Raw genomic sequence first — 19,657 nt, 5'->3', positions numbered from 1 at the left:
CTGCCTTGGCCACAGCCTTTGTAGCACAGTACCTACTTGTAGGTACAATAAAAGTCTCCGTTGCTGGACATACCCTGGGAGGAAAGGTGCAAGACCCTGCATGTGACTGTCTGCCGATAGGTAAGAGTCAAGAAACACCTGTTTGCCTTGACTGTTTGACTGTATCTATACCTAAATTTCAACAGTTGATTCAGGCCACCCATCAAGATAATCATAAATTTTATAGGTTACATGTAATTGCGATGATCTTGAAATTTATATTATCCACCGCGCGATATATGCGCAAAAAACCGGGGGTGATGACGATCGGTGCTGAAGTCATCAGAGTCCTGAGATAATTTCACCTTGCTCCGGATTGATACTTTTCAACAAGGGATCCCGATCATCATGATATATGGATATGACAACATGTACTATAGAGAACCCCCAAATTGAATAACAAAAAAAAGATATATTGTTTGCGAGTTTTCGCCATGTGTCAGTTTCTAAACCTATCCATACATAACTTTATACATCTATCTCATCCCGGCCCCTCCTCTCCCTCCTAAGGAAATAAAAAATAAAAAATAAACTCCGTATATATGCCACGCAATAAAAAAAACCCCACCCACCAAATGCAGCCAACCCTCGTACTATGTACTTAAAACCATCTGTCATAAATCCTGTCCCATCACTGCAAAAAGCCACTCACAACCAACGCAATAATGAAAACACCAAAAAGCATTGTCATTAAGCTAACAAAAACCACCAGCCGTGGATCAAAGCTATCCCACCATGCCAAAAACCTGTTCCTTGGTGTAGGAAGTAATGTGGAGTCTGGAGTGGCAATAATCCATCCTTGCTTCTCGTTGTTTCGTGGTTTGTGTAAAGGTAGTAAATGTAATTGCATGGGCCGGCGGCGATCGGCAATCAGTTCTCTCAGGCGGCGCGAAAACCGCGGGGGGTGGAAATGAGGTAGTTTTGCATATTCAAACGGGATATAGCAGGGGTTTGCGTTGTGCATATTTGCGGCCGAGTACGGGTTTTCAGTGTAAGCTGGTGGTGCTGTGCAGTGATCCATATATGGGGTTTCCAGGGCGATATTTTGAAATTTTGGACTTATTGGAGTTTGTGAGGAAGCGGAGGAGGTCGCACTGCGGTCCTGGTCTTGGTCTTGGAATAAAAGAGTGTGGGAGGGAGTCTCAGACTCTGCAGTTGGAGGGCCGTAAAGATCGTATGGATTGATCCTGTCAATCGTGCTGTACCCGCAAGCAGTTGAGGAGGAGAAGAGAGAAAACTCGTCTGATGTGGGAGGTGATAGAGGGTAAGTACGAGCGTTCCACGCCTCAAGCTTCTCATTGAGCTGGATTACAAAATCCCGGTGAGGGTGTGGAGGATAGCCGTTTTTATGGTTCACCGACGGCGAATCGTTGGCGTTGCACAATCGTGGTGGGATATCGGTGAACATGAATGAGAACTCGTCGACAGTTGCCGCAATCATGGCTCTGGTGGTGTTAGGACTTGCCATCATTGTTTCGAAATGTGATACTCGGTAAAGAGGGGTGCAAAGTAGAAAAAAAATATTTATAATGATAATTCGTGACTTGCACGATCTTCGTAGTCCAAAGCTAGCGAAAGAAATGAAAATAAAGAAAAATAGCACTCAATGCTGACAAGGGGGAGAGAACGGATCTAATATGTGCAGAAGAGAAAGAAGAGAGTGCGACCAAGTATGATACTTGTACTGACTCTCCAATCCCGAGATCTACAAGCGAGAAGACAAAAAGGGAGGACGGAATAATTCGCAGCGCATCGTTTCAAGAAGAGGCGAACCAGTCAAACAGTTGGTAACTAGCGGAGCGGATGTCGCATGGTTTATTTAGTAGCGACAAGGGTTTAGCAAGGTTTCCATACCCCTTTACTTGGCATTTCCGGTTGTAGCCCCGAAATCCTCACAGCTGGTGGGGTTGTTATTCGCCCTCAAAGCGCCGGAGTAATTAGGCTGGTTTCGAGCAGCACGAATAGAAATCACCAAGAAGATAATCCGGATGATTGTGGCTAGAGAAAGAATTCCGTGTTTCGTGCTACTCTTTGTTTGTAGTGGCTTGATACGTGTATCAGTGGGAGCCGCTGACTGAATGTTATCGAATGCAATTTCCCATTATTTGGAGGCTATGGGGAACGTCAATGTTGGTATTTGAGGACATATTTAGAGCAGGTACAGGATTTTTGATACATAGCCTGTCGTCTGTATATTTGGCTATCCCAATTTGATATCCAGGTTAGAGTGTAGGGTTCGGTTAGAAACTCTTATCTGTAATTCTGAAACATGTAGTCTGGAGTAGACCTACATGCTCTAACGTAGACAGTATATGCATGCTCTAAAGATGCATACGTGTGCACAATTCTATGATCAGCTCCCTAATCTGCAGCTGCTCTAGATCTACAGACCGTTGTCCGATTAAGCAAACGTAGAAAATAAAGCGCTGTGCTCGGACGTTTCTTGCAATTGCGTTCTTGTGCCAACAGATCTCCACGGATGTGGCTCCTGCGCTCACTAACTGTAGGCCCCTGCAAGCCCAAGCGATACAGTATCAGAGGAATATGGGGTTGCTGAATCTGCTGTCTTGCTGTTAATATTCCGCGGCGGTAGTGCGGTAATAATCCTACTCCCCCCCTCCGTTTTGGTACTTTAGTAGTACATGTATGTAATGTCCCAAGTTCCTAGCGATAAATATAGCGGCGCGTAGGTAAATTCCAATATCATACAGGGTTCATTATGTGTATCTATGGGATATTGTTGATTGATATCGCAACAAGAAAGGTCAGTTTTGAAGTTTGGACATGCACGGGGTCTGCTGCCAAAACAAGTAGCTTACTGGGCCCACCTTATAACAAATGAGTTCCGGCCTTTGGACGTTGACTTATTGTTCACCGTTCGAATTGTGTAATCCATGAGTCAAGCCGGCTGGAATATGATAATCCACGAGCCTAAGCCAAGACAGAAAGTCTATCATTGACCCACTGACTACATGTATGCACGTGGGGCAACTTTACTCACCCCTTTACCATACAGTCCTTTGAACATGTTTCTGGAACTACAGATTATTACCAGTCATAAGTCGAACCCTCTCGAATACGAGTAGCACGTGAAAATCATCTCACAACAATACCCAGCTTTGATAGATTTATATCAATACCACTACGAGTTACCACACTTACCGCCAGCCCATGAAATTCAATTCGACATCTTCGATAAGAGATGTGTGGAGCGAGGTTGCGGGGCTGACCCCCTCTTGAATCATGAAACCTTTTATGCGTGGGGTTTAGTGAAATATCGTCAACTCTTGCTACTGCACAACAGCACTCTGAGACAACGGTAGTTCTGGAAGGTTTTTGAGAAAACCCAAGCGATCCGGTATCCGAGTTCTATCTCACGCAGCTTCCATTTTTGTTCATCCACGGCCTCAGGACTAACGAACACGGAGCTGTAATCCAACAGAAACTCGGGGCATCCGGCAGCTTACCAAAGCTGTAATTCTGTGGACCAATCCTGGATGCAACTCCTGAAATTCTTTTTCCTAGGCTCGCATCAAATCAAATGTATGTACCGATATATTCATTGCTCAGGGTTTTTTCTGTCTACCAGCACCAGTTCTTTCGAGTCTCACTTTCTTGCCTCCTTCCTCAGCACCGACTGTAGAATGGAACTGCTTTTATCAATGCTCTGACTTACAGCACTCTCACCGCGTTGAATGTGCACAATCTCAAAACCGAGTTTTTTAAGCCCGAGAGACTGATGATTTTTTCCGATTTGATTTTATCTCATCACAATTGTCACTCAATTAACCAAGCCTATTCGATATCTGACTCCATAAGCTTGACACCCCTGATTTCCTTCTTATGGGTTGTGCGGCGTATAAGCGCGGGTTTATCCGCTATGGTGCAAAATAATATCCTTACATGGCCCATTCCTGTAGGCCACTGTGCTGGGAATATATATCTAGATTACTGACAAGCGTCTACCGTCTACCGATGCACTTTTTCACTTGCTAAGATTTCTATGCACACTATGCACAAACCGTGGCTGCCGCTCATCCTCATATTGGTTGTGGGAATCGCTGGAATCCTCTCTCAGTTCAGTCCGCTTCTTCCGCCCTTCTCGGCCTTCAACTCGTCCATCTTCGCGACTCGTCGCTTGAACTCGATGTACTGGCACTTCTCGTAGGAATGTCTCTCATCCTGCACCCGCCCAAAACATCAGTAACTGCACCAATTCCCCTGAGAGCTGTGTTAGGTTGAGATATGTACCTCGCACTTCCATGGCATGTAGTATGTATCGTAGCGACATCGGTTCAGTGGGACGAGCAAGTGCGCGCACTTGTCTCTATACGCAATTGGCAGCCGTGCATCTGCCATTTCCTTGTTGGATACTAAAGGAACCGGGAGGTGATTGTTAGAACAACTACATTAATCGCGATTTTGGTGGGGGGTGGGGTTCGGAAGAAGGGGGGGGGGGGTTGTTGGGCCGTACGCTGAGTTCCTACGACTGCCTCCTTGAGGTCATGGACGGCATCCTTCACGGTTTCGGCGAGCGTCATGGTGGAAGTAGCTTGCTGAGCAGATTGGTGTTGAATCGGAGGTTTTAAAGTGTTCGGGTCGTGCGTGGGGTTTGGAGGTTCGACGCTGGATGTGAAGTTGGCGTTACTCAGCACTCTGATCCGATAAGGCTTGGCCTGTAACCATGGCGTATCACTCGACATGGGTGAATAATGCTGGAAAGGTTTCTAATATAAGTTTGCTATATGGTTTACCGAAACTTACTAAGGGCCTAGCAGTTATTCTAACCGTCATTTCTCTATAATTACAAGCACATGTTACTAGCAGCATACGAATTATAGGCCCATTGCGCATGAGCTCATTATATTACAATTATAAAGTATTTGATAGTGAATGTGCGGGTGTGCATGCGTGTATATCCGTTGATGAGGATAAAGACATTATGATAGCCCCTTTCACATCAAGGCTACTACTCGTAGTTTTTTGACGTTTCCGGACGCGACCACTATTGCATGCCATACAAAAGATAGCCTTGGCGGGTTTTTTCTGTGTATGCAATAGCAGTTGCGTCCGGAAACGCTGTGAAATTGCGAGTAGTGAAAATTTTGAGTTCACGCCCTAGCTTCAGCCAGTAAAACTGAGGAATAAACAGATAATTATGCAAGTTTGGTATCCCACCCATAAGTACTGAGGATCGGATATTGTTTTGGGTGGGCTTATCCTGACTTTTGCGATAAGCTACCGCAAGTGCCAGTTGGGGCCAGTTTACTTCGCCTTATTGAACCGGGAACTATAGCCGTTATCCAGGCAGGCTACAGTAAGAACATACTCAGCCCTACTCGTAGTTACAATGGGAAGGACTATTTGAGAAATATTTTTATGGCGAATAACCGGCTTATTTTTTTATTTTGTTTGGGAGGTATCGACATTAAAAAAAGAAAAAAAAAAGGAATGTCCCCTCTTTTGTTTCCTGCGCTGATCCATCCTCTCATGTACCTTGATGCCCGAAAAATCTCTTCCCGCATGACATTGCAATACATATTTTATTTATGCGTTTACCACAAAAAAAGAAAAAAAAAGAACCCTAGCAAAAGAAACCACCACCACATCTCTAATTCTCGACGCGCATTTAAGCGCAGTCGACCTTGGAGATGTAAGAGATGAGGTCGAGGACACGGCGAGAGTAACCCCTTAATATGAAATTAGCAACATATTCACGCGAGAGTAAGAAAACCAAGGAATTAACTCACCATTCGTTGTCGTACCAGGAGACGACCTTGACGAAGTGGTCGTTCAAAGAGATACCGGCCTTAGCGTCGAAGATAGAGGAGTGGTTGTTTCCGTTGAGATCACTGGAGACGAGCTCATCCTCGGAGTAGGCGAGGATACCGCTGAGAGGGCCAGCAGCGGCCTCCTTGACGGCGGTCTTGATAGCCTCGTAGGAAGCGGCCTTCTCAAGGCGGACGGTAAGATCAACAACAGAGACGTTCTGGGTGGGGACACGCATGGACATTCCGGTGAGCTTTCCGTTCAACTCGGGGATGACCTTGCCAACAGCCTATGAAATAATTGTTAGTATGGATACTCTAAATGAACAGAATTTTCACATACCTTAGCGGCACCGGTGCTACTAGGGATGATGTTAGTAGCAGCGGTACGTCCACCACGCCAGTCCTTGGCGGAAGGACCGTCAACGGTCTTCTGGGTAGCGGTGTAGGAGTGGACAGTGGTCATCAACCCCTCAACGATACCGAACTTGTCATTGAGGACCTTGGCGAGAGGAGCCAAGCAGTTGGTGGTGCAAGAAGCGTTGGAAAGAATGTTGATGTCCTTGTTGTACTTCTCGAGGTTTACACCGCAGACGAACATGGGGGCATCGGCAGAGGGGGCGGAGATGATGACCTTCTTGGCACCACCCTTCAAGTGAAGAGAGGCCTTGTCAATGGTGGTGAAGACACCAGTGGACTCGACGATGTACTCAGCACCAGCCTGGGCCCATGGGATGTTTGCAGGGTCGCGCTCCTGGTACATCTTGATGGTCTTTCCGTTGACGATCAAGTCACCGGCCTCAGAGCAGGAGACCTCACCCTTGAAGTTACCGTGGGCGGAGTCGTACTTGAGCATGTAGACGGCATACTTGGGGTCAATGAAGGGGTCGTTGATGGCAAGGACGTTAATGTCGTCGTGCTCGACGCTGTTGCATTAATATTATGTTAGCTATCAGATCCCCATGTTGCCCCGCTGATAAGATGCAGAGATAACGATAAGGTATGGTGGGGTGTTGGGCTCGACTTACGCATTGCGGAAGACCTGAAGAAACCCAGAACAACAAAGTTAGAATTACAAGATTCTTGGGGAAAACAATCATCGAAAAATAAATCCAAGGAGGGATATCGGGTGGAACATACAATACGTCCAATACGTCCGAAACCGCTAAAAGATATTGTCAGTTACTGAAGATAGCGGTGAGAGTTCTTTAGAAACTTACTTAATTCCAACGTTGACAACCATTTTGACTATTTAGTGAATCTATTAACGCAGTGTTAGGGCTGTTTTTGAGATGAATGACGCCTTTGGGAGGGGTGGGGTGTAGATAGCTCAAGAGGATAAAATCTTGTTTACCAAGATAGTGGTTATCCCCGGGTAGGAGAAGGCATCAAACAAACATTAGACACCGGGAAAATAAACTCACTCTAGAGGAAGAAATTCTAGGATATAGGTTTGATGATGAAGATGGAGGATGCGTGTTTGAGTTTTTGACTGAAGAGTAGTAAGGAGGATGAGGGGTGAGGGCTCAGGTATTTATCGTGGCAAGTAGCGGGGGTGGCCGTAGCCCGTTCCAAACCCACTTGACACGGAAACAAGAGTAAAATTGCAATCTAGATGCGTTCAGAATCAATCAGAATCAAATGCCCTCTACTGCATCCCCAGGTCCCTGGATGTCTGTCCCTCCCCATTCTGTACGCGCGCGTGTTACCATCTTATTCCAAGTGCGAACCACGCCTATTCTCGGCAACCCGCTAATGCTTTGGAAACTCGGAGCGAAAATCTCTCGGAGGCTTTCCGACAAAATCCATAAATTCACCTTATTCATATATATAAAATAGGAGTACCCGATGCCCTCGGTAATCTCTTTACCATTCTCTCGAAATATTCTCCCCGTACCTCCCGTACCTCCCGTACCTCTCCTGTCCCCTTCATGATCCTTCCAAAGGCTGGAAATCACACACCCATGCGGGTTGTTTTTCCCATTCCGCGAACTCAACACCACCACCACCCACCACGAAACAATTTTTTTGCCCCGCGATCCTATTTTTGTGCGTTGGTCATGCATTCTAGCCTAGGTACCATATCTCCCTCATCTTACCTCTTGCTGTTGCTAACCCTCTTTGAATCTCAATTCTGCCCCTCCTCAACATTTTTTTTTTCTCTTACGCACTATGTTTTGGTTTTTCGATCGCCTCATCATGCTACTCCTCGCCGCTTATCTATATCCTAATTTTCCATCTTATCCGTGGCACTGCCTTTGTCAACTGTTCGGATTTGTAAAGCCCTCCCCACGCGCTGGTTTCTCTGGTTGAGAATGCTCTGCGGTCAGCGTCTTAGCGATACGGGGTTTATTTGATGTTGTCATAGGAATTAGACAGTCTGTATGGAGCAAGCATGCCGTGGTACCGGCGAGCTTGGTTGACTCACCCAGGATCTTTTCATCCGTGGGGTTAGCCGGATCTTGAGAAAATTCACTTCACCACCATAAAAACTGGTACCCGTACCCGTATATAATGTTCATCAAATCGAAATCCTACAGACTTATATGCATGAATGACAGGAGTAAACAAGAATCAGTAGGAGCTCTGATTCAGATGTTTACTTCCATCGACAGATAAGAAGGCCAAGAAACCCGGCTTGGCAAAAGACCGCAAGCCCATTTCGAAAGACGAAGGCTTTTATGTTGAATATGGGTTTCTGATAAGAATAACTGCTAATTTGTGAAAATAAGCTTTTTATGGATCTTTTCTGTCTCAAACAGCCAGGTTTCACTTGGTGAGTGATATATTATGATTTGATTTCTCAAAATTATAATCTGATTCTACTAAGTCGCTTATTCTTACTCGATGCGATAGGACAACTCTACACCACTTAATGCTAGTAGGGCACTGTGCATCGTCATTTGCCTTTGTATCAAATCAAAACAGATAAAATAGTGAGATTATTTACTAATTAACCTTTGGGATTGTCACAAACCTGCTCTGACAGTTATTGGAGATTATCTTCAAGGTAGGCTAGAGTAATACGGCTTGTGCAAAGGCACAGTACTACTAATCACGACATTTCGAAGATATGGATCCTGCTTGACGGGATAAGGGGAGGATACAAACACTGGTAATAAGATTGAAAACAGGCATCACAACCCATGATCTAAAAACTCGAGGATGATTCATTCCAAATGCAAGATTACTCCTTCATCCAAAGCAATTTTCAAGGGAACACATTTACTCCGTGGTGTGGAGTATCTCACAAAAGGTAGCTTTCTAACGCCGAGAATTAAGCACTTACTGTGGTCAGCAAATTTGAGGAATCTCAAACGAGGCATCCGTATATCCTGACATGAATCTGGAAAATGGAGGTCAAGAAGGACATGTTCATGACTAAGCGCAGTCTAGTTAAGGGTTTAGTCCAAATCTTATACAAATCGGGGTATATATTAAAACCGAATGAGGAATGACTGCCTAGAAATTTATTAGATCTGGTATTTATAGATACATGTATGGCCGCTTTAAAGGGTGACATCGAGTGTGACGTCATCAAATTTACTCTCTCATTCATTCTAGATCACTCGCTCGGTACTTTTAGAAATTCACTAAACACTTTGATATTACTTGAGAAAATATAGAGGTTCTCATCTCTGATATGATTGTCTAGAATTTCCACAATCCTGGAGATTCAAATGTACCGAGTGATCTCTCATGACTCACTTTGCACACTGTTTATTGACTGAAGTAGAAATAAGGCTGAGTAAACCATAAAGAATTGCTTCCTTACTGTACTTAACAAAACTTTCTGTGACCTCTCAATCTCCCGCAGTTATTTTTAACGTCCTAACTACATGTAATGTGGACACCTGTGCAGCACCTTTCTTGTGCCCTGGAATACATAGAGTGAATCATGTAGTAATTTTGTTTCGTTGAGAATATCTAATAAGTACGCTATACTGCCACTGTGTAAGATTGAATAAAAACTTCACGGAACTCAATGCAATACTTATTGAAGATAGTGAGTGGTCATGCTTCAAGATAATTATTTCCAAGGCATTACTAGGAGACCACAATTACACTTCTATTTCATTTTTTGACCTTTTCAGCCTTTTGACTTGTAATTTCTACATAAGTGTATCATTCTTCGCCCAAGCAACGCAAACAAGCAAAGAATAAATAATAAAAAAACCGAAAGGAGAGGATATCACAGCTTGCCGGCCGTAGCCAGTAATGTAAATAGAACAAAAATGAGGGTAATGTACGAAAGCTTTTTTTTTAGTATGCCTGTCACCCATTTCATCGCCCTCGGGATTCGGTAACAAAACCGTAAGGAACCCTACGTCAAAAAAAAAAATGTAAAGTAAGAAAAAAACGGGAAACAATAAAAGAAATAAAGGCAAAGAGAACAAGAACTAGAACTAATAGTTTAAAGCATATTCCCAAATCTAAGCCCTATCCGTATCCATTCTATCCTGGCAGTCATCCACCTGTGGCTGGTGTTGACCATCTGGATCCTTCATCTCGGCGTCCTTGTTCTCGTTGTTTCTTTTAGCCATTTCCTCTTGAGCTTTCCTCATGGCTTCGGCCTCATCGCGCTTTGCTCGCTCCGCTGAGCGTTTCTCCTCTTCCTTGTCAAAGTACCTCTGGGCGATGGGGCCTACAGCGGAGCGAAGCTCCTCGATCTTCGCAATGTAGACGCTCTTGGTGGCATCCTCACCTTCATTGTACAACCAATCCTGTAAACGTTGTTAGAAGACAGCGAAGAAAGAGGTCGTGATAGGGAGGGGGTGATCTTACCTCAGCATTGTCCATGATGCTTCTGATCTTATTCTTCTCCTCCTCGGAGGCAAATGGAGCATAAAGATCATCGAGCTTTCCACGGGTCTCGTAAATGTACTCCTCCAAGGCGTTCTTACGGTCCTCGGTGTCGGCAACAAGCTTGTCTTGGGTGACCATCTCAGCTTCACGCTCATTAAGAATGTTCTTCATCTCTTGGTCAAGTGAGGCAGTGACGCTGATGACTGGCAGCTCGCCCTTCTTGACCTGCTTCTTAACCTTAACCTTCTCCTTAGGTTTATCAGCGGCAGCCTCGTCGGTCTCCATGGGCTGTCAAACACGCGATTATTAGAATTGATGTACGTCCCATGATAGAGAAGCAAACTTACATCTTCTTCCACTTCAACCTCCTCGACATAGTAGCCGCTCTCGACATTCAAAACTCCGTGAAGGTTAACTCTGGCCTTCAACTTGCAAATCATGAAGTCATCCTTGGGGTCTGGCTTGACGCCCTTGATGGAGAACTTTCCGATCCAAGGTGAGATGATTCCGGGAAGCTTGTCAGGCTCGGCGTACCTAGCCTCAAGGTCAAATGGCTCCTTACGGTAGAACGTAAGGATCTTAGTTGAGGGAACGGCATTATTCTTGTTAAAAACGGTCAAGCTGGTGTCCTCATCAGGAATCTCAGGGGATTGCTCCCATGTGAACTCGATAGGGTAAGAAACAATGTCGTGGACAGAGAAGTCCCTGACCTTGAAGACGGGTGACAGAATGGCACACGCAAAGGCACAACCACGAGCAACGGCCTCATCCTGGTTAAGGGTGAAGGAGAGGGGCTTATTGAAGAAAGCAGAAATTCTCTCCTTCAGTGAGGGGACACGAGTGCAACCACCGACAAGTTCGACGGCATCAATATCTTCCGGGTTCAAGCCAGCATCACTAAGCGCTTGTTGCAGAGGGACAGTAGCACGGTCTAGAAGAGGCTTGACAAGCTCCTCAAGCTCCTCCCTCTTGAGCATAGATGACACATCTACATCGTTCATGATAGACTCGATATTCAATGGTGCCTGGGCGTTAGCAGAAAGGATCTTTTTCAATTTCTCAACACCGGCAGCAAGGCGGAAGTAAGCCTTAGGGTTGGCCTGGATGTCAATCTTGTTTTTTTCCTTGAACTCAATGCCGAAATGCTCGATAAGGGCCTTGTCGAAATCACGGCCACCAAAATGTCTGTCATAGGCAGTTGACAAGACGGTCAACTCACCCTTCTTGAAGGCAACAATAGAGGCTGTGTAGTTACTGTGACCAATATCGATGAAGCAAACGCGGCGGGGCTTCTCCTCTGGGGCAGGAAGATCGGTCTTTGTGATACCATAACCAAGAGCAGTTGCAGTTGTGTCGTTCATCAGACGGAGGAGCTTCAGTCCAGCAATCTCGGAAGCATCCATGATAGAACGGCGCTGAGCATCAGTGAACCATGGAGGAACACTAAGAACGACGTCGGACACAGGAAGCTTAAGCTCCGCTGATGCAGTCTGCTTGACCTTTGACAAGAACATGGCAATCAACTGAGTACCTGTGAAGATCTCGTCCTGGCCGAGATACTTGACTCGGGCACCGACCTCACCGCCTCTCGCCTCAACGAGCTCGGCAGAGATGAACTGGCGTTCGATATCCAACTCTGGCTCTCCAAATTTTCGTCCGGCGAGACGCTTGAGCATACCGACAGTGTTTTTCAAATTGGAGATTTCCTGGGTCTTTGCTGGCTCTCCGAGATATCTGCTCTTGGGTCCGAAACCGACCATAGACCTATTTCCTCCAACGTATCAGCATTTGTTTCCTTCCATCATTCATCTGATTTCTGCAGGCCATGGAGAGGTATTACTAACGGTGTAGCACGATTCGAGACTTCATTGGTGATCTATCGATAAGAAACCGTTAGTTATCACGATAAAGAATAAAGATAGTGAATCCATGCACGTGCTCTCCTGATAGAGTGGAGAACAGGAAAAGATTAGCAAGAAGCTTAAAAGAGATTACATACCACATCGACACCTCTGTTCCTGGCGACAGCAATGACGGTGTTCTGAGCACCGAGATCAACACCAACTACCGACATGATTGGCTGCTATGGGGAGATGAAAATTTGTAGAAATTAAGAGCAGACTAGCAGAGAAGGAAAATATCCAGATATTGAGAAACCAATATTATGTTGGTTCTTTTGATGATCTTGTCGAGGGATAAAGGTCTCGGGAGATGGTTGGTTTTTTAGATGAACGGGAGGATGGTGGGGTGGAGTTGTGGGATATAGGCGCAGACTGGCGGGGTGAAGAGGTGAGGGGGAGGGGAAAGTTGAGGTTGTGTTGTCGCCGCCTTCCTTCTTTTTTTTTTTATTTAAGCTGCTAGCCTCTGCTGGCTTGGCGGCGTCCAGTGAATTCTGGGAGCTTCTACGAGCCTCTATTACCGCTTTCCAGGCACAGAACGTGCTGAGTTGTTGTCATAGGGCCCCGAAGTCCGGGGAATCATACTGGCCAGAAGGATGAAGCCCCTCGGGGCTTTCTCCTACTATTTAAAAGACAAAAGAAAACTCAGTTGTATAAAAGTACGCACCCTAACCCAAGCCGAATTAATCAATCATTTCGACGTCGAGGAGATCTGATATCTATCTAGATTCACATAATCCCCGACAAGATCTTCTGTTCCACAAGCACCGATTGGCATAACACTTCTCGCAGGAGAATCCGGGGTGTCGGGGATATCAAAAACTGTTTTTTTTTTATCTATTAAAATCTACTTTGGCTAGCTGTGGATACACAAGTCGCATTCTTGGCCCTAAAAGGTAGGTTTCCGGTTTCCGGGGGAAGAGGGGGCAAGCCACAGCCTTATTGTCCCTGGCTTCGCTTTATCCTTTTGCAAACTTCGCAAACTCGGACCTTGATGATCAAACAGTTTTGATAACTACATGCATGAAGACGATTTTCTAAAATCTACCGAGGTAGACATAAAGAATCCACAAAAACCACGAATTTCCAAACAGACGGATGTGCTGCCAGCCTAAGTAAGGTGCACCGTCGTTACCTAAAAAGTCTTGACTAAGGAGTAATTGCACGTAATATTTATAATACTTACAAGCATCACGCTCTACTTTTACTTCATCAAGGCCATCAGAAAGTAACATTTGCTTTCTTTTAGTTTTAGAGCAGAAGCGTGGCCGAATTTTCGCCCGGTTCGTGGAGTCAAAAAGTCTGCAAGGCTCAGTGTTTACTGCCTAGTGCTAGTGTTTACTCAAGTGTGTTCGGTGTACATTAAAACTTCACTTTTAACTTTTTAAGAAAATCGTGGTTATGCAAGAGATAAATTAATATTGATCGCGGCTGTAGTCCTGAAAATTAAAAACCAGATCCCTCACACATGTGCAGGCCAAGCAGCAATTCCTCCATCAATTACATGTATGTTCCACCCTCATACTCAAAAAGCCCAGCAGTGCTAACGAACGTAAGAACAGAGATAACGCGACTAGTCAGGATATGTATGTAGTGTTATCGAATGGCATAGGCCAAAGAAGTGTAAATGAGTGCATGAAACTAATATGGGATATATAAAAAAATAATCGTTAAAGACCGAATGGACGCCCGAATAGAATAATAAATAGGCAAAAAAAAGAGCAAAGCCAAGATCCACCTCGTAACCAACGAAACATACTATGTATATGGTCCCCATATCGGAACCCGAATGCTCTACCTCACAACTCTCCTCCCCTCCAGTCATGATAGAAACTTTTTATGGACGTTGAAAAAAAAAATGAAAAAAAAATTCCCAAACCAAAGTGTACAGCAAGATTTATCCTACTCATACCACAGAATTAAGGTCCCCGATTATGCACGCTCCATTTTATAGACACATCCCTTTCATTAACACCACCCTATGAGAAAAAGAGAGAAGACATAAGAAAGTTAACAAAGTACATCACGCAATCTTTATGATTGTCGATTCTTTGTCAGCTTCTTTCTCTCTTTTGATCGCCCCTCTCGGTCTTCATCATCGTCGGCGGCAGTGGACGTCATTTCATGCTCCTCCTGCTCAGCGCCATCGCTACCAGCAGTCCGGACTAAGCTCAGTCTCGCAAGAGGGCTTCTTGCGGCGCTAAGTCCCCGTGCATGCTGGTTGCTATTTGAAGAAGGTGCCCTGTGTGCAGGTTCAGGAAGCGCGAGGTGGTTTTCTGTTGGGGCGCCCGTGGCTGCCGGTGTAGTCGGCCCATTACTGGGGGATGCAGCCCGACTTACAGGTTGGCTATAGTTATTGCTGTTGTTATAGCTGTTTCTGGTGTGGTATCCATAGCTGCTTCCTACAGAGTCAATGGACTCCGTGGACTCGTTGACGGCATTCTTATATCCATAACCTTCCTTATCTGAGACCTCAATCTGATCCTTGCGTGGTTCTTGCATGTATGCACCCCCAGCTTCGCGTTGGTTGGCCTGAGCAACGAGGTACTTTCTACGATCCTCCTCTCCCATGATACTTTCGACACGGCGGGGCATGTAAACGGAGTTGCCAGCAGAAGTAGTCCCGGAAACAAAACTGTCGAATGAAGCACGGGGATGTAGAGGAATATGAGGAGCGTTGGGGTTGCGGGGGACCATGTCAGGAAGAGTTCCCATGGAAGCGTTCTCATAGTTGTAGTAACCACCGGGAAGTCTCTCAGAAGCAGCAAATCTACCCTCGATTCCGTCATCGGGTTGGACTGGTACACGTTGGCGAAGACCTTCAGCGTTGGCAGCGTTCTTGTTGGCTTCAGCGGCCGGACGGAAGGTCTCAGGAATAACCTCAAGGTCTTCGCCTCTAGCCTCAGCTTCTGCAATGACTTCCTGCGGGGTCTTTTCTGTATCGGCAGCACCGGCATCGGCACGAGGTCCACCCCATGTTCGTTGACCAGCAGTAAAGATTCCATAAACCATGTAGACCCAGTTGAAGAACGGGTTGATGACAAACATGAGAGGGTATAGCCAAGCCTTAAAACGCCTAAGACGAACACCAAAGTAGAACATGAGCGCCCAGTTAAGACCCAAAGATACGGCGATGAATCCAACGGGCAACTGAGCAACTCTCTGGGTAGTTGTAATAAGGGAAAGAACCATGATGAAGAACAATAGCGCGGTGGTACGAATGGTGTTTTGCATAAAACGAATGATGCAAAGAATTGGGTATCTCCTCCAGAGACGAATATCAGTCAACATGCAAACTTCGTTGGTGATAAACCCCAAGAACCATCTACGACGCTGCTTGAGCAAACTGCGGTATGAAGTGACGGCCTCGGTTTTGCAGAAAGCTCCGGTACACATTTGGATCTGGTAACGCTCCTTGGCACCAATCATGAACAAATGGGTGAGCCATCTATCTTCGCCCAAATGACATTTTCCGTAATCGAAGAGATCATCACACTGTTCGGCCTTGTCGGCGAAATAGTACTTGGCCATCTTTCGGAAAGCAGAGAAACGCAAAATCGTAAGTGCACCAGGAAGACAAGTGACGGAACCGCATGCCGACTCCACGGAACGCTCAAACAGTTGACCGTGGATGTACTCAAGATCCTGAAGGAGGGTAATCAAAGTCTGGTTCTCAGCGGTAGATGTGATGACACCGGTCATTGCTAACATGTTCTGCTTACTGCCCGGTTTAAGTTCCTGTGCGACACTCAATATCAGCAACCATGCAATTGATGCGAATAATTATATTGATTAAGGCTGAATCCTTCTGCTGACCGGCGCAGCCAGAATGATGATATATAACTAGGGCAGAACGTCTCCTTACCATTTCATAAACAAAATTTTGAATGCACACTTTGTCGAGGATACAGTCGGAGTCGATGAAGAGAATGAACAAGTTGTCGTTGCGCTTGAGGTACTCGGTATAGATCTTGTCAATCAACTTGAAAGTCTTCTTCTGACAATGACGCTTTCCTCCGTGGGGGAATCTGGAAACAGTGATACGGGTTCCTCTGTAGGTGACATCCAAACTGACAGGGTAGCTATCAAGCGAAAGCGGGACTCCCAAGTTTTCGATGGTCTTCAAGTACAACTCATCCTCCTCGTCACCGTCGAATGACAAGAAAATGTGGAGACACGACGGAGGGTAGTCACCGTCCACGATGGAGTCGATGGCGGTCTGCAAAACTTCGGGAATTTCCTTGTACACTGGCATGACAATGACGACTTTGGGCGCTGAGGTTTCATCGAGAACTTCCTTGATACGTCTGTGCTTTCCAAGGGAGTTGGTGACAAGCTGATAGACACAGAATAACCATGGGATTGTCAAAAGTGCCGAGAAAGACCAGAAAGCGAACCACTGCAAGAAGCTAACAAGCTCCTCGGGAAAGTGACGAGTAATCTGAGAGGGAAGCGGGAGAGTGACGACCATGATGGGCAAGAAAATAGCACTAAAAGGATATTCAGTGAGTTTCAAATCCCTTGATTTGCAGATTCTTGAGAATTAAAGCTTACCGTAAAGCAGTAAAGAGAATCATCATAACCACAGCAAGTACCCGAATATGCCATGCATCAGCCTTTTGGAAGACCTTGATTAGGCAGTATAGGAAAGCGGCCTTTGAAACGATCAGCACGGCCTCTTACCAGAACAGCTGCAAGAGAGAAATATATTACCAGCCACAAAAACCATTCCAACAGCGCAGCGCACATTACTACGCCCATGATGGATGTATATACAATCTGCGAAACCTGCCATGGCTCATCTACGACGTCTGCCATTTTGTATGATGTAAAATTTAAAAAACGAAGGAAGAGAAACGAGGGCGCTCCGAATATATATTGTCGGAAACGATGGAAACTAGGTATTTAGGCGCTTTTAAGCCGCTGAGCCACCTGCAAGAAGCGCTGTTTTGACGCTTCTATCAGATCTATAACGAAAAACTCAAACGTTAGCAACTCTCCCCCCCTTTATTCAACTGATTTTTTGGTTTTTGAATCTTCGGGACGTACAAAAAGATCCCTGATTGACTGTATAGACTGTTGTGGTCTGTCAGTCGGGGTGGTGTTTTTAAGAATAGTACTGCTGAGTTGGATGGATATTATAAACTTTCGATAAAGTCAATGGCTCGTGGATGGCCTCGTGTTTGGTTGGGTGTTGAAATAGACGATAAGTAGGTGTGGGCGAAAAGGATTAAAAAATAACGAACGAACGACTACTCCTACGAAACGGAGCTCTTTTTTTTTCAAACTGCAGTCATTGATAAGCCACAGAATTCCAAATTAATTTTCGCTGCAACCCAAACGCCTTATTCGGGGGAAAAGAAGAAAACAGTGCTGCTGATCGGAACGCAGAAACCCAGATAAATAGTAGTAAAAGTTTATATCAGGCACGCAGTACAAGGGAAGGGTAGCAGCAGAAGCAGAAGCACGGCAACATGAGAGGGTACAGGTGGTGTTATACATACCGACAGACAACGCACAACCAACTCTCTCGTACTGATGGGAATCCCGGGTTTCTGGGGAACCCTTGAGGAAAGTCCGGCTGTTCTGCACAAAAATAACGAAGGAACTGAACTTGGGGAAAGAAGAACACAAGAGGAGAAGAGGGGGGTTATGTGGGATAATATGAAAAAAAAGTAGTAGGAGGAGACTTGGTGGTGACCGGGGGGGGGGGGGGGGGGGGCTATTCCAATAATTATTCAGCCTACAAATAATTAATTCCTTTTTGTCTTGAACGAAGAAGTAGTAGGTAGCAGTGGATGGGTGGGAAAAGATCGACAAGGTTATGCTATGCAAAGCTAAGAGACGGCAGCACCCGGAGAAGTGAATATCGATACCAATTGGCAAATGGTAAGGGGAGCAAGAAGGAGACAGAGTGCGGTGACAGATGATACTTCAACTTGTAAGTGACGGTAGAAGGAGATACATACAGCAAACGTGCATGTGTGCTTGTAACTGTGGCAGAACGAGGACGACAGGCCAAGGGCGCCAGTAGGAGAATCAGAGACATCCAGAGACAAACATCGACAAGGGGTATTATCATAGATTCCGTCAACGCGCGCCAGTAGAGATATACTAGACTCCCATGTCCAGGGACCAATAACCAATACCCTGCGCCGGACAGCCCACCAAACATCCCTAGGTAACCGGAGCCCCACTAAAGGACAATTGTAGAGTAGAGACACGGAAAAAGGGGATCTTATTCCTCACTTTGATTCTCATATGATATACATACTTACATTTGAGTATTAAGTACAGTAGCTAGAGAAGCTAGAATAGCTTTTCTACACATACATGTAGGCACCTCCATGGGCAAAACACAAATCCCATCTCCCCGAGCCGAATGAGCTATCGTCATATCGGTGATCTTTGGAACCTCGGATTAGTGTTCGGAAAACGATACGAGATGGCGGCGGCGGCCCAGAGAAACCATTTTGTATGTTGGTTTCTTGTTTGGGCCGTCGCTCAACGTCTCACAAGGATACCTTGGCCTATCGGCCAGATGGTACCAACCTTCTTTAGGCCGCAAGCGCAAAGACAAGAGACGGCTCCCAGAGAGAATGGTACTTACCTCGGAGGAACCAATTGATTTTGCTTAAACCACATCGGCATGTACACAGTACAATTCTACCAATTACCTCAGGCAGTGCTTACATTCCAAATCCAAACTCAAGTTGCGCAGTGACACGCGTTGGATATATCATGTACCTACATGTACCCACGATAAAGTGCTCTACAGCGGAGTATTACTATCGATATATCCCAACATTCCCGTTATGGGGGCTGTATATTAATTTTTACTCTACCTGTATCAATCTCATGGCTGTGCAACAACTACTAGTACTACTCCAGCTGTCAAGCATAAGGGTAGAGGGAAAAAAGGGGCAATCCATGAAATCAGGAAAGATTAAGCTTCGCTTGAAGATTCGAATGTTCGATTAGATTACCCATTCCCCACGTTGCCCATCCACCATAAGAAAGAAAAGACCCTCGTGAAACGACAAGCCAACTAAAGTTCTTACCCAGGTTCCCCATTAGAGACGTCCCCTGCATGCCGAGTCCACCCTAACCCATTTCCGCCCAGCGTGGCCCAAAAAGGTACCACCT

At 45.6% G+C, this 19,657-nt stretch overlaps 5 protein-coding genes across 5 annotated transcripts; all 5 read right to left on the bottom strand.

Annotated features, from left to right (window-relative positions):
- Positions 1–670: 670 nt before the first annotated feature.
- H6S33_008910 (uncharacterized protein) lies at positions 671–1,510 on the bottom strand (the record flags this gene model as incomplete). Its single annotated transcript, XM_044840986.1, has 1 exon — positions 671–1,510. The coding sequence occupies one exon, from the start codon at positions 1,508–1,510 to the stop codon at positions 671–673; it is 840 nt and encodes a 279-aa protein (XP_044697725.1).
- A 2,603-nt stretch (positions 1,511–4,113) lies between these two features.
- Positions 4,114–4,580, bottom strand: H6S33_008909 (uncharacterized protein; the record flags this gene model as incomplete). The annotated part of the gene is made up of 3 exons (XM_044840975.1): positions 4,114–4,221; positions 4,291–4,412; positions 4,514–4,580. The coding sequence occupies 3 exons, from the start codon at positions 4,578–4,580 to the stop codon at positions 4,114–4,116; spliced, it is 297 nt and encodes a 98-aa protein (XP_044697724.1).
- A 1,088-nt stretch (positions 4,581–5,668) lies between these two features.
- H6S33_008908 (uncharacterized protein) lies at positions 5,669–7,050 on the bottom strand (the record flags this gene model as incomplete). Its single annotated transcript, XM_044840964.1, has 6 exons — positions 5,669–5,729; positions 5,790–6,097; positions 6,151–6,733; positions 6,836–6,849; positions 6,948–6,972; positions 7,028–7,050. The coding sequence occupies 6 exons, from the start codon at positions 7,048–7,050 to the stop codon at positions 5,669–5,671; spliced, it is 1,014 nt and encodes a 337-aa protein (XP_044697723.1).
- Positions 7,051–10,240: 3,190 nt separating this feature from the next.
- H6S33_008907 (uncharacterized protein) lies at positions 10,241–12,687 on the bottom strand (the record flags this gene model as incomplete). Its single annotated transcript, XM_044840953.1, has 5 exons — positions 10,241–10,531; positions 10,593–10,901; positions 10,961–12,377; positions 12,458–12,489; positions 12,613–12,687. 5 exons carry the CDS (start codon positions 12,685–12,687, stop codon positions 10,241–10,243), a joined length of 2,124 nt encoding a protein of 707 aa, XP_044697722.1.
- A 1,858-nt stretch (positions 12,688–14,545) lies between these two features.
- Positions 14,546–17,329, bottom strand: H6S33_008906 (uncharacterized protein; the record flags this gene model as incomplete). The annotated part of the gene is made up of 4 exons (XM_044840942.1): positions 14,546–16,249; positions 16,377–17,001; positions 17,066–17,166; positions 17,225–17,329. The coding sequence occupies 4 exons, from the start codon at positions 17,327–17,329 to the stop codon at positions 14,546–14,548; spliced, it is 2,535 nt and encodes an 844-aa protein (XP_044697721.1).
- Between the last annotated feature and the right edge of the window lie 2,328 nt (positions 17,330–19,657).

This window comes from Morchella sextelata (assembly GCF_020137385.1).
Source record: "Morchella sextelata strain SCLS chromosome Unknown scls_3, whole genome shotgun sequence".
NCBI lineage: Eukaryota > Fungi > Ascomycota > Pezizomycetes > Pezizales > Morchellaceae > Morchella > Morchella sextelata.
Note: the sequence above shows the minus strand (reverse complement) of the source record. Positions and strands in the feature narration are given on the sequence as shown.